This window comes from Canis aureus, chromosome 1 (assembly GCF_053574225.1).
Source record: "Canis aureus isolate CA01 chromosome 1, VMU_Caureus_v.1.0, whole genome shotgun sequence".
NCBI lineage: Eukaryota > Metazoa > Chordata > Mammalia > Carnivora > Canidae > Canis > Canis aureus.
Genome location: NC_135611.1, coordinates 92976953 through 92989778, shown reverse-complemented (window position 1 = coordinate 92989778; position 12826 = coordinate 92976953). Strand labels below are relative to the sequence as shown.

The following is a 12826-nucleotide window of genomic DNA, read 5'->3' as shown; positions in this document are numbered from 1 at the left end:
CAGGATCAGGCTTGTACATACTGTGACTGGCCCCAACTTCACATCTCCGCCCTGTCAGTCCTCAATAGCCAGGAAAAGTGGCAGAAGTATCAGAGAAAAGACCAGAAAACCATCAAGAGTGTGCTGGCGTCTTTTATTCCCAGATGAAGAAATATAATCAGGAAGCAAGTCAAAGGCTCTTGCTGCTTTGCCCAAACCCAGAATTGAGATGCCATGACATAGATTGTTTCCAATTCAAGTCCTCCCCATTTTCCCTGGGGGTCTCCTGCCCACAGGGCTCTGGGATGGTGTGGTTGTGTGGACTCATAGCCCAAAAGCCTGCAATCCCACAATTCTTCAGCTCCCTCCCATGACCTCAGAGAGAATTGCCAGCCACATCAGGGACATGTTCCCCAAGAAAATAGCCTCCATATGAGGAATCCTGGCACTTGAGTTTTTACTAGATGTTCTCAGGGTAGTGCCAGGGTTCATTTGCGATGTGTTCTCTCAGGCCGTTGAGCACATCTTCCAGGCTAATTCCAATTAAGATGATACACTTGGAAAATATATATTTGCCCGGCCCAGGGTACTCAATTACTGTTCTCTCGCAGCAAAGTGAAAAGATGCATCCTAATGCAGCCAGTTTGTTTCGGCCTCCTCTGGATACCTCTCTTCTCAACTTCCTGGGCCTTTTTATGGAGACCAAACAATTCATTGCTGATACAGTTTGCTCCCCAATTATTTTGTCAACTTCATTTCACAGCTCTGACAGGTTCCCTGTGCCAGCACCCTACTGACCTGGCCATCATGTAGACACTGGTAAACTTGAACACCATTCTCATAACAACACCCTAGAAAGTGCTAGAAAGTCATTTTAGACCCAGGGAGTCAGACTCTGCTAATTGCCCTTCACAATCATAAGACTGGTGGACAGTTATCAATTTGGTGTCTCAGGTTAGTTGGTCAAGTCACATTCTATCTGCACGTCCCTCCTCCAAAACTGCCGGTAGCTTTACTGTGATTAGCACACGTGGCTGCAAAAGATATCCCACATTGAGCTGTTCTTGGGCTCTGGGCAGTGTTCTTTGCCAAGCACAGAGCCCATGCAGATAGGTTCTGGATCTCAAACCACAGTTGACCTTTGAGGTTTAGCTTCACTCATTCTTGGCAAAAGAAACTGTATTGTTTAAAGGGAACAGGATGAGAAAGGCTTATGATAAAGACTTGTAACACTTCTTGGACCTCAGATATGTCTCACAGAACAAAATGTTTATGAGCTAAGTGTAAATGAATCAGAAACATAAGGATCACATTTCCCCTAAAATGCAAACGAATTTAAAAATTAGCAGAAAAAGGGGCCTGGCAAAAGATGTGCTTTGCATTTCACCAAACCCAGAGTATTTGAAATGCATTTTAAGAGGCTTGACAAACCCAAACTGTGACTATATTTTCCCTTCCTTGACCTCGCCTCATCCCCTCAGTTTCTCACTTGAGAAGCCAGTGGTTAAAAGTGGGAGAAAGTCTTCAGCACTTCCCTTTGAGAGCTTCTTGTCATGCTCTTATCCAGCCAGGGTGCAAATCAGAATTTGGCAATTTGAGTGTGTCTCTGCTCCTGCTTCTTCGTGCCCCTCACGCTTCCTTTTGTGATCATGTTCCTAGGTTTGCACCTTCTGTTCCATCTCCTCACCACATCAGCCCCCGGAGGGTTCCAGCTCCTTCTTCAGTAATGCAGAGAACACAGCCTCCCCACACCCAGCAGCCTGCGGGCGGGCCACACCTGAAGTCTTACCAGCCGGAAACAAACTCTTCCTTTCAACCAAACGGAATCCATGTCCACGGTAAGTGGGGAGCCAACAGCCCCCTTGAGTCTCAACAAGTGATACTGTGCCATCGTTACCAGTGCTGGGTTCCTTCGATTCGGGCACACACCAATCTTTGGCTTTCATGACTTTCCTCTAAAATGTCACACTTCATCCTCCAAGCATTTTGTCTGCAAATGTTTTCCTGGAACTTGCTAGGCACGAGGATTGCTCATCAATGGCTCCTTAGGATAAGGAGCAAATTGATCTAATATTTTTCAAATAGGTGATACAGTGCTGGGAGCGCAAAAGGAGGCACAGGGAGATCTTCTAAATGAGTTGCACTTATTGACAGCTTTGGTTGGACTAGTTTGCAGGGTGGTGTCATACAGCATACAGTAGATTTCATATGAAATCTCATAGCATTTTCCTGGTGTTGGCCCTAAGCTGGTATAACTTATGACACCCCAGAGCAGTCAGCCCAAGATGATGGTCTGTTTACTGGCCAGTGATTTAACACCTCACAGATAGGCCCTAACAACAGTATCTTGTTTCCTAAACAATAAATAGTCACTTAAAGCAGAACCACAGGAGTGCTTTTGCCCAGGCATACCCCTTCTTCCACAGATCCCATATCCCCAGAAGCTCTTAGTCTTTCAAGGCCCAGGTGATATGACACCTCCTTGCTGAAGCCTCCCTTCGTGTTCTAGCTGGATTGCATCTCTCCTGGCTCCAGGTGCATATCACCTGCATCACTCAGATAGCACTCTTCTCTCTCTACCTTGTTAAGTTACTTCTTAGTGAGGAACATTTGCCTTTCTATTAATGTATAAGCTTCTTTCTGAGGTCAGAATTTTCTGACCCATTGTTCTTTTTCTTGGAGAACTTAGCACAGTTCTCTACATGCTGTGAAGACACACAGATGCTTGGCAAATGCAGAGAGAAAAAACAGGAGGAAAGGAAAAGCAAGAGAAATCATGATGGTATTCAAAATGTGAAGATTTGTGGTTGAACTTAGAACATACATGGAGAACCAAGTTTGGCTCAATTTCTTTTTTTTATTTACACCAATTTTGCTGACTCAGGCAGATATCTTTGTGAACATTCATAGAAAGATGAATTGAGTTGTCAAATCACATAGGCTCAGACTATATGTAGTCTTTAACTTGCTGGCGGTGAAGGGGATACTGTCCATTTAAACGAGAGTTTCAGCTCCTGAAAAATAGGACTCTCCTCCATCTGCCTCTTGCTAATTCCTGAGTTTGTTCCACGTGAGTTGTTATTTGATGTTACTGAGTGGTGTCCCCAAATCTTAATCAGGATTTCAGCTGAGTGTGAATAAGCATGACTGACTTCCCAAGACGGCAGAATCAGGGAGTGCTGTGGAGTGAGGTGTATGTGAGGACATCCCAGTAAGGGTCTGGACAGCCAGAGAGGAGGACAGAATAGTGAGCTATGGGGAGAGAAAGACGTTAAGAAGCCCAGGCCACTGGCTCCATCCATCTCCTCTCTTGCTGAGAGCCATCACACAAACCCTCATCCCCTGACAGAACCTGGGCTTCCACCATTGTTTGGGCCTATGGTAATTTTTATCCTTTTCCATCGGGTAACCTTTTTCTTAAGTTTTAGTTGTGTATTTATTCAACCAAGAAATATTTCTTGAGTATCAACTGTGCACAAAGCAATGCATGTGTGAGAAAGGAGATCTCTCAGGGAGATCTCCTCACCCAGACAAAAAGCTTGTCCAATATAGGGGAGATCCAGGTCCCCTGTGTTGGGAAGCCACCTTTACTGCAGGCAGGAGGTAGACAATGTGGGCTTTTAGGGATACAGAGTAGGGCACTGATCCTACCACACAGGACTTTAACCCTTCACATTTTAACATGGTGGAGGTCTGAACATGCATCAGTCAGTGGCATCATACGATTGGCAATGATTTTTCTCTCTAATGCTATAAAAAATAATGGAGCATTTCAGGCAATGGTTTCATAGGTCCAATGAAAGGCCATATAACACACTTAGATTACAATGTGAAACATTTTAAAAATTCAAAAATTAATCTACATGTAGCCAAAAAAAATGGAAGGAAATATTCCAAAACATTAACAATTTTGTTTTGTTTTTAATCATAATGGGAAGGATAATGGATAATTTGTTTTCTTCTTTTTCTGCTTTCTGAAGAAATTTTTCAAGAGATTTTGGAATTAGACCAATTCGATTACAAATGCCAATCCACTCAACTGTGTGACTCTGAACAACTTCTGAGGGGTCTCACCCACCTTCTCTCATCAGTGGTTACAAAGAGGCCACAAGAAAAGCACCTGATGCAGAGTAGGAGCTTAATTAATTTAATGCTTTTATTTCTTCTCCCTCCCTTTTCTTTATTGGACTCTTTGAGAATAGGAATAATGTCTCTAGCCTTAGGGCACATATAATTCTTGGTGCAAAGTAGGCATTTAATAAATATTTACTGAATAAACGATTGACACACTCTAATTTAACGAATGCAAAATGAAACCAGACAACACAGAAAATGAGATCCACCTTATCATTTTGTACCACATCCTGGCAAAAGACTCTTCTCCCATATTTCTCTTTTTTAGTTGAATAATGAGTACATTGTCAACTTGAAACCATTGAGTTGCTTTTTTATTTTAACTTTTACTTCAATTGTTAAAAATTCCCCTGGCCAATGAGAAACTGCCAACAGCAACCTAAAAATAAATACATATGACAAGGCTTTCTGGAAGAGATCAGGATAGAGTTATGCAAATTGGGAAACATAACTTTCTTTTAGAAGATGGGCAAGGAGCTGCTGTGATGGGCTCACAGAGGGAATGTCCAGGCTTTAGCCACTGGGCCACTGCTAAGAATGAAGGAGTGGGCATCCAGTTGCAGCCTTACTTCATCCTCCAAGCATTTTGTCTGCAAATGTTTTCCTGGAACTTGCTAGGCACGAGGATTGCTCATCAATGGCTCCTTAGGATAAGGAGCAAATTGATCTAATATTTTTCAAATAGGTGATACAGTGCTGGGAGCGCAAAAGGAGGCACAGGGAGATCTTCTAAATGAGTTGCAATTATTGACAGCTTTGGTTGGACTAGTTTGCAGAGTGGTGTCATACAGCATCTTGGTACCAGGGAACTTCATCCCCTCATAAAACTAGATTTTTAAAACCCCAAGCACAGTGTCAGCGTGCAGATATGAGAGCCACAATGAGTGAGTGTTCTGTTTTTCAAGAAGTTCATGGCTTTCATAAGTGCCGTCACCCCCATCCTCTGTATTCCCTGCGGTACGTAGAGGTCAGAGAAAAATGTCATCAGTGTATTTTTAGAGATAAGAACTAGAACACAGAAGAAAACAAAATGTCTAGGCATCTCTGCCTTCCTGGCCAAGCACACAGGCATCTTTAACAAGAGGTCCACATTTCCAGGCCACGTTCTCCATCTGTGTGTTTCTGAGTCAAAGGCCCACCAAAATAAATATGTATTTACATCTTTCCATGGGGAAATATACTTGTATGTAGATGCTGTTTCCTTACACAGAGCTATGCAAGTTAGAATTCAAAGGGTTTTGGTCTTACAGATGAGGAAGAAAATGATGTCCCATTGGGCTTTGCTCATGCCATGTTAACTGATACAGAGCTTAGACTTTGTGGGCTGTGTGTGTACGTGTGTGTGTGTGTGTGTGTGTGTGTGTATTGGTTTATTTGCTATCAAACTATGCTTGACAGACAATGTTATGTTTCAGGTGTACAACATAGTGGTTTGACAAGTCTGCGCTTCCCCACGATCAGTATAGTCACCATCTGTCGCCATACATTATTGCAGTATTAATGAGTGTTTCATAAAAGGCACACTTTGAAAAGATTAATAGTACTGCTTGTTCGATTCCCTCACCCAGCAAATGACCCAGGACTAGAGCTCAGCTTTGTTGATTCTGCATCGACTTCATCCATTTATGTCACCTTCATTAGTAAGGTAGATGAGGTGTCATTCCTTTTAACGTTTGAATGTTGGTAGCATTTACAGGTCTCTGTTTGGGTGGCATCTCCAAGGCAACTTTTAAGTACATTTTAGTCTTTTATTTTAGATGTAAACATAGGAACAACTCTTTCCAATCATGTAAGCTTGTTCTGCAGTCTTTTCTTTCTCTTTAGGACTATTCTCTTGCCCGGGCAAGCTTCAGAATCTTGCCTGGATTAGTTGCCTGAGAGTTGATATTTGTACATTTTGTTATGGTACTAATGGATAATTTCTTTTTAAATGTCCTATTCATTCTGGGCTCTTAGAATGCCATGGGAATTCCTAAAACAGCATTTTCACAACCTTCCTGCTTCTGGACCCATCAAGGAGAGGCCAAGTTCAATTCAGCAAGTGTTTGTTGGTCCCTGTGCCAGGCAAACATGAATGCCATTTAATCAATGGGGTGACACATGCAGTAATAATAATAATAATAATAATAATAATAATAATAATAATATCAAGGCACCTGATTTATTCAGAAGAAGGTGTCGTAGAAGTGTTTCTAGAGATGACTCTTGAATCGGGTTTTGAAGATAAATAGAGGAGGCTGGGAACCAGCAAGCCCAGCTCATAGAAGGATTTGGGGCTATTATGAGTATAATGCCACTGAGTGGAGAAGGCAGCCTGATATTTTAGGAAAGTAATCCACGGCATGTGTAGGGAACAGAATTGGAGAAGTGGGAATGTAGCACCCTAACTGCTTGGATTATATTGCACCGCACCAGTACAGCACCCAAACAACAAGACTGAATAGTCCAGTTCACTCAGATGCCACTGGTAAGTTAGAAGAATGGTGTCAAAAGAATGCAGAATTGTGTGCATTCACCGGCAGTCTTTTCTAGGCAAGGGGAGCTAGAATAGCAAAAGAAGGAAATAAAACAAACTTTCAGCCCTGCTGCTGCACAGGCAGAAGCTCCTCTAGCCCCTATAATACAGTCGGAAATGAGCCAGCCCCTAAGGTCGCCTTCCCCGGAGAGGCAAGCACCTGGCCTCGCATGGCCCTAGGCTGGCAGATCAGTCTTTCCCATACGCTGGTTCTAGCACCTGTTGTCTCATTCCTGCAAGCCAACATTTCCAGTCAATACTTTTGAGCATTTCTGAACCACCAAGGAGCCTCTAGCTGCATAGAACTGGCTGCCCAGTTTCCCTCTTGATTATGTTGTTCCTGCTATAGTTAGAAGGTTGCATAGATTTTGAGTGGTCTGTCCCAATCCCAAATTTCCCCAAAGAGCCTGTTATCTGCAGTCCACATTGTACAGAGCACAAGATGTTTCCAGATTTGTTTCTCATGTTAGAACAGCACTCCCAGTGTATGGCTTTGCTCTTCCTCTATGACAAGACACCTGGTAGTAGACAGTGCTTGGGGGGAACAGCCCATGGAGCCCACGGTGCGCCAGCCCCTGCCAGCTTCCCACTTTGCCATATGTAACAAGCGGCTTCCATCCTCCTGTTGATAATATAGATGCTGACATTCTCCATATCCCATCCCAGTTTTCGGTCATGGAGGAGGGAGGAGAATGAAGTACAGGCAGACCCCAAACTTTGGCACAGGCTACCGTCACTTGCGAGGGAGTCTGGGAAGGAGGATATTTCAGTGCATTGCTAGGCTTAACAAAATTGCGATGCTGTCAATAACATTTATTGGAGAGGCACACAACACAGGGCCTGCCAAACAGTCCCCGAACTAGTTTTCTGATCTGCAAAATGGAACTCTCAGATCCTTCACACTGATTACCTCTCGGAAATCAGTGGTAGAGGCTTTCTGGAGGGTTCTGCCCTTGTTCTGCACCTCTCCTGCAGTCTCTTAGGTTGCTATGCTTTTCACCCCTTGCTCTTATCATTACCTTCGGGAGAAGCCAGTTACTAACATAGATTTCCATCATACATGATCCAGTCATTAGATTTCATTAGAACACCATGGAGCTGCATCCCAGCCTGGGCAGTCTGATAGCAAGACAGTGGCAGTGCAGAGGGGGAGCCTTTTCTCATGATTTAGAGCTGTCCTGCCCCAGTCCCTGTAGAAGCTGGCCCCTGTCAGCTCGTCAGCTCGCAGACAGTGGTGGCATTTTCTCACCTCAATAAGGTATGGTAAGCTTGACAGCCCAGTTCACATTGACGTCTCAGGAAACAAAAGGTTTCCAGCCACCAGCCAGCCTCCAGGAACAAAATACTTTGTAAAGGGCTTGTCCTACCAAACAGCCAAACTATCTTTCAAGCCTAAGGAATCTTAGAGCATTAATATTTAAATGGTGAGGTGGCCCTTACAAGTTTAACTTCTTCCTCTGAGTTCCTGTTTATTTACAGTGATTGTGTAATGGTACTTTCCAGAAGAGTCCTATGGGTTACAGCCATGACTGATGTCATTTGTGGGGGTTTATGTTAAATGTTTAAAGGTTATTTTTTTTAAAGGCAAATTGTAGAGACAATAAACACACCCCGTCCCACAGGAAATGTGGTCACATCTGCATACGTGAAGTTGTGAAATGAAGTAGTTAAGTCTAGAAATTGTATTGCTTAGGATTTAAGCATGTGTCACAAATTCCCCTTGAGATCTCAGGAAGACAAATAAGATTGATTATAAATCAGAGCATAATCGTCTTCACTGAGAATGTTGTGACATACTCACGAGGAGAATGAGCCAGTGAGCGCACTTCATGTTCTCCCAGTGTTCGCAGAAGCAGTCCCAATCAGGACTAATTTTTGGTATCAGCCATGATGTTATTAATGCTTATATAGTACTAGGGATTGATGATTAGATCCAGAGAAATTCTTAATTACTCTTATACACTTAATTACTACGAAATTACCCCAAGAGCAGTTTTATATAACTAGTACTTGATGAATTCTGACAGTGTGCTAATTCTATTAAACAAAAGTTAAATTTAGGTGTGTATAGGGGGTATAGTTGGCATCTCAGCATGTTGGGCTTTGTGGGAGGGGTGTAAAATGGTCATCTTCATCAGAAGAGCTGTTTAAATGATTAGTTATGGAAACGACTGAACTGTGAATAATCTACGTATGTAATTAAGTATATACCCACACACACACAGACTAAACCCATATAACCATAAGGATATTAACATGATTGGATCACCTAACCATCGCGAAAAAGTTTCCTGGGGACAGGAACTATATCCTCTTACAATGTTTTGCACAAAGTAAGTGCTTCAATAAAAGTTTGTGGAAGAAATGTGAATGAATAAAAGGATGATGGGGCGGGGGGGTTGCTTATGCCTTACTAGGCTGATCCATAGAGCCAGCCCTTGGTAAAACCATGATTAGGAGTCAAGTTTCCAGGGCTCCTCTTTTCTCTGGGCACTTGCTCCTTTTTCTCTGTCCCTCTCATTATATATTCAGTGTTTACCCAACTGCCTGGGACCTCTCCCCAGAGGAAAGAGGATGATCTAATGATTCTCTTACACATTAAGGTTAAAGTTAATACAGTAAGTATTCCTTCCCATGGGTCTTTGCACACCTGGGACTGAATGTTTAATAGTGAACCACGAAGCAGTGGCAGCCTTCTGCAGCAATGGCAGCCCCGAGGAAGAGGTGTCTGAGACATTCCGATAGATAAAAGTCTCTTGTTTCTGAAAGTTTCCAAAACATTGTTTTCAGTTTTCAAAGCATTCACATCCACTAGCTTACATAATTGGTTATATTATCTCAGAAGAGATTACCAGAAGAGGAAATTGTGACGTGCCCAGATAATACAGGGAGATAAATAATGAATTATAGAAAGAAAGAAAAAAAAAAAAGTAGGGGCACCTGAGTGGCTCAGTCACTTAACATGTCTATCTCTTGATTTCAGCTCAGGTCATGGTCTTAGGGTCGTGATATCAATCCCCATGACAGCTCTGTGCTGGATGTGGAACCTGCTTAAGATTCTCTTTCTCTCTCTCTACTTCTCTCCCTCTCTCTCTACCCCTCACCCCCAACAAAAAGAGAAGAACAAAGTAGATAAAAAGACTTTAGAGTCAGGCAGATCTGAATTGGAATCCTGTGGCCAATCATGCAATGCCCTGAATCTCAGTTTCCTGGCTTGTAATATGGGATGTAGTGAAACCACTCTTTCAGAGTTGATATAAAAATGAGAAAAAAATGCATAGCTCATGGTAGATGCTGAGTTAATTAGAGCTGTTTGTTGTTGTTGTTACTTTTCTTCTGTGTTCCAGATGCCAGTTGCTCTGGATATATCCGCTTGTGTTGTTTTAAATCTTCACAATAACATAAGTAAAAATACCAACATACTGTTGCCTTCCAGGCGAGGCTGCAAGATACAGCACCTTGCCCCAGGTCATACATCTAGGACATGTCAGAGCTAATTTGAGGAAGACTCTGACCCCAATCCCACACTCATTGTCCTTCGTGATGGCAGATGTAAGTATAGTATACGGAAGTTTTGAGTTGCTTGGGAATTCTCTCTGTGTGATGTTTAAGTGTGGAACCATTAACAATGAGGTCCCCTCCAGGGCTAAAATTCTGCAGGCAGTACAGGGACTGTGGTTGGTGAGAAAGTAGTTTCCCACTGGCCACTTGGTGTTGTGTCTTCTTTGCCAGGCAGTGCAGTGAATACTTATGGTGCCCTTTCTCATTAATCTCATAACAACACAATAAAGAAGGTATTGTTTGCTCCCATTTCACAGATGAAAGATCTAAATCACTGAAATGTTAAGTGACTTGCTCTAGGTTTCCTACTCGTGAAATGGTGGGGCTGGAAAATATACCCAGGACCATCTAACAACAGAGTCTGTGCTCTCAAGCAGTGACATGTCACTATAGAGAAGGGAGCATTCACTCTCTCATTGTCCCCATGGGATTGCCACACGGGTGTGTGTGTGTGTGTGTGTGTGTGTGTGTGTTAGATAGTCTCACACATGCCATGTTTGCCTCTCAAGTACATGCATGCTGGGGTAACTGTTAGAAGCATGATTACTAAATCAACAAACCAGGGTTATTGGACTGTTTGCACAGTCCTTAAAATACAATTTGAAAATTCTTAGTGAATTTTTTTTAATTTACCTATTTTTTAAATTAAAAGTACTTAGTGTACTTAAGCTTATGAAGAGTTGAAATTATTTTCAGCACTAGTGAAACATAATGACCATGAAGTCTATTAATGACTTTTTAGGTGTTTATAGAAATGAAATGTATGTGTTGTATGTGTACTTACATACACTCACACGTATATACATGTGTACACACATGCTCTGTTATAAAGATGGACTCACATTCTGCGTTTTATTTTATGACTTACCTTTTTTTAAAACTTAAAAATATATATGAATCTGCTTTCTAGGTAAAGGTATATAGATCAACTTCTTTAAAAAAATTGTGTAGTAGTTGCAGGAACCTGTCATTTTTTTTAATCATTCCCCTACTGATTTTTTTTTGCTTTTATTAACAATGCTATATTAAATCTCTTATGCACATACAAATGTTTACATGAACACTCACACACATATGTATCTCTTTGCATACTTTCTTCAGGAATTATTTATGGAAGAAAAATTGCCAGATTGATGGATATGCACATTTTAAAGTTAGGTACATACTGCCATAGGTCCCTGGACAAAGACTATGCCAGTGTAGACTCCGCAAAAATGCACTAGACACATTTCCCCACCCCAGATGTCATCAGTCATTTTAATTCTTGCCAACGTGTGCAGCAAAATTATTTTGCCTTTGCCTTTGGTTAGTATTGTGATTCAGCATCTTTTCATATTCTTATTGAGCTCCAAAGGTAGTTTCATTATTCAGTGGCTGTCACTGCTACTTGGGTGGTTATATTACTTATGAAGCTGTTTGCTCCTTCTCTCACCCTACCAGGCAGGCTGTGTTGCTTGCAGCCTGATACTTTGTTTTCCTCATTGGAACCCAAAAATGTATCGAAGAAAAGGAAAATAGCCAGAAAATTTCCGTTTCATTGACTATTGTGACTTCTCTGTCAGTTAACTTAAAAACATTTATAGAAAAAGTGATGAACATTCTTACAGATTTAGCGCTTTTTCATTCTTTGGGGGAATTAATGACATTTTTTTCCAGAAGCAAATGTTCTGTCTTATATCTGAAACTCATGAAGTTTAGCCTCTAATGAATGGAGCTCTTAAAATCAAGTTAAATATTTTCTTATAATTCTATTTTACAGGCTGCTTAGTTGGACTCTTCAGGGCTGAACATATTAATGGCAATCTGTGTCTTGTGATTCTTGTATTTTTAGTTGGAATTTTCCTTGTAAACATGATAAGCAGTTGATGGCTTAGAAGAAAAAATGTGAATAGCTGTGGGTGGAGTTTTCTTAAAATAAAGGAGGGAAAAACCCCACATCAGGAACATTTGGGTGACTGGTAGTGAGAGTACTGTGTTAACAAAGCAAAACAACACTGAAACACCAGAACTACCTTGATCTGTGCTCATTCAGATCATCTGAGCTCAGACCAGGTTGCAGAACAATCCTAGTTTCCCTAGAATTTCTAGTTGATTTACTTACAGTGTGAATGTCCTCTCTGATTACAGAAAATTTCCCTCTCCAACCAGATTGTTCTGACCAAACCCTCCATTTCATTCTCTTGCAAGGTCTTTAAGAACTAGACCTTATAAGATGCGGCCATGAAGTAAAAACATTCAGGCATTTTTCTAGATCATTCAAGTATAACAACAAGCTCTCCCTCTCCCCCATATTCCTCCACCAAATCTAGCCTCGTATCACACATTGCTGAACACAACTTATTCTTCAAGTTCATAAATTTTCTCATCATAACGGCAAAATGATTCCAGAGATCTGAATTAGCAAAGTCTTTACCCGAGGTCTTTTGCATCTTTGGATCTGGGCTGGTACAGCATTTTTGTCAATACCAGTGAGGTCAATGAGAGTATCTACATTTATATTGCAATGTATGTTTTATAAATTACTCTTCGGTACAAAAATTTTATCAGCACCGGGTAACTATAATGGAACTGACCAGTAAGCTATTTGTTAGATAGAAACCTGAATTCTCATTATAACTTTATGAAGACAGTAGGAAA

General features: G+C 41.5%; 1 protein-coding gene across 29 annotated transcripts in view; it reads left to right on the top strand.

Moving 5' to 3' along the window:
- GLIS3 (GLIS family zinc finger 3) overlaps nucleotides 1–12826 on the top strand; it is a 548443-nt gene that overhangs the window by 518212 nt on the left and 17405 nt on the right. For all 29 annotated transcript variants that reach the window (XM_077908856.1, XM_077908825.1, XM_077908770.1 and 26 more), the window contains one exon: nucleotides 1639–1817. In XM_077908856.1, the coding sequence (XP_077764982.1) occupies nucleotides 1639–1817 (179 nt within the window). The remainder of the gene's footprint in view (nucleotides 1–1638; nucleotides 1818–12826) is intronic.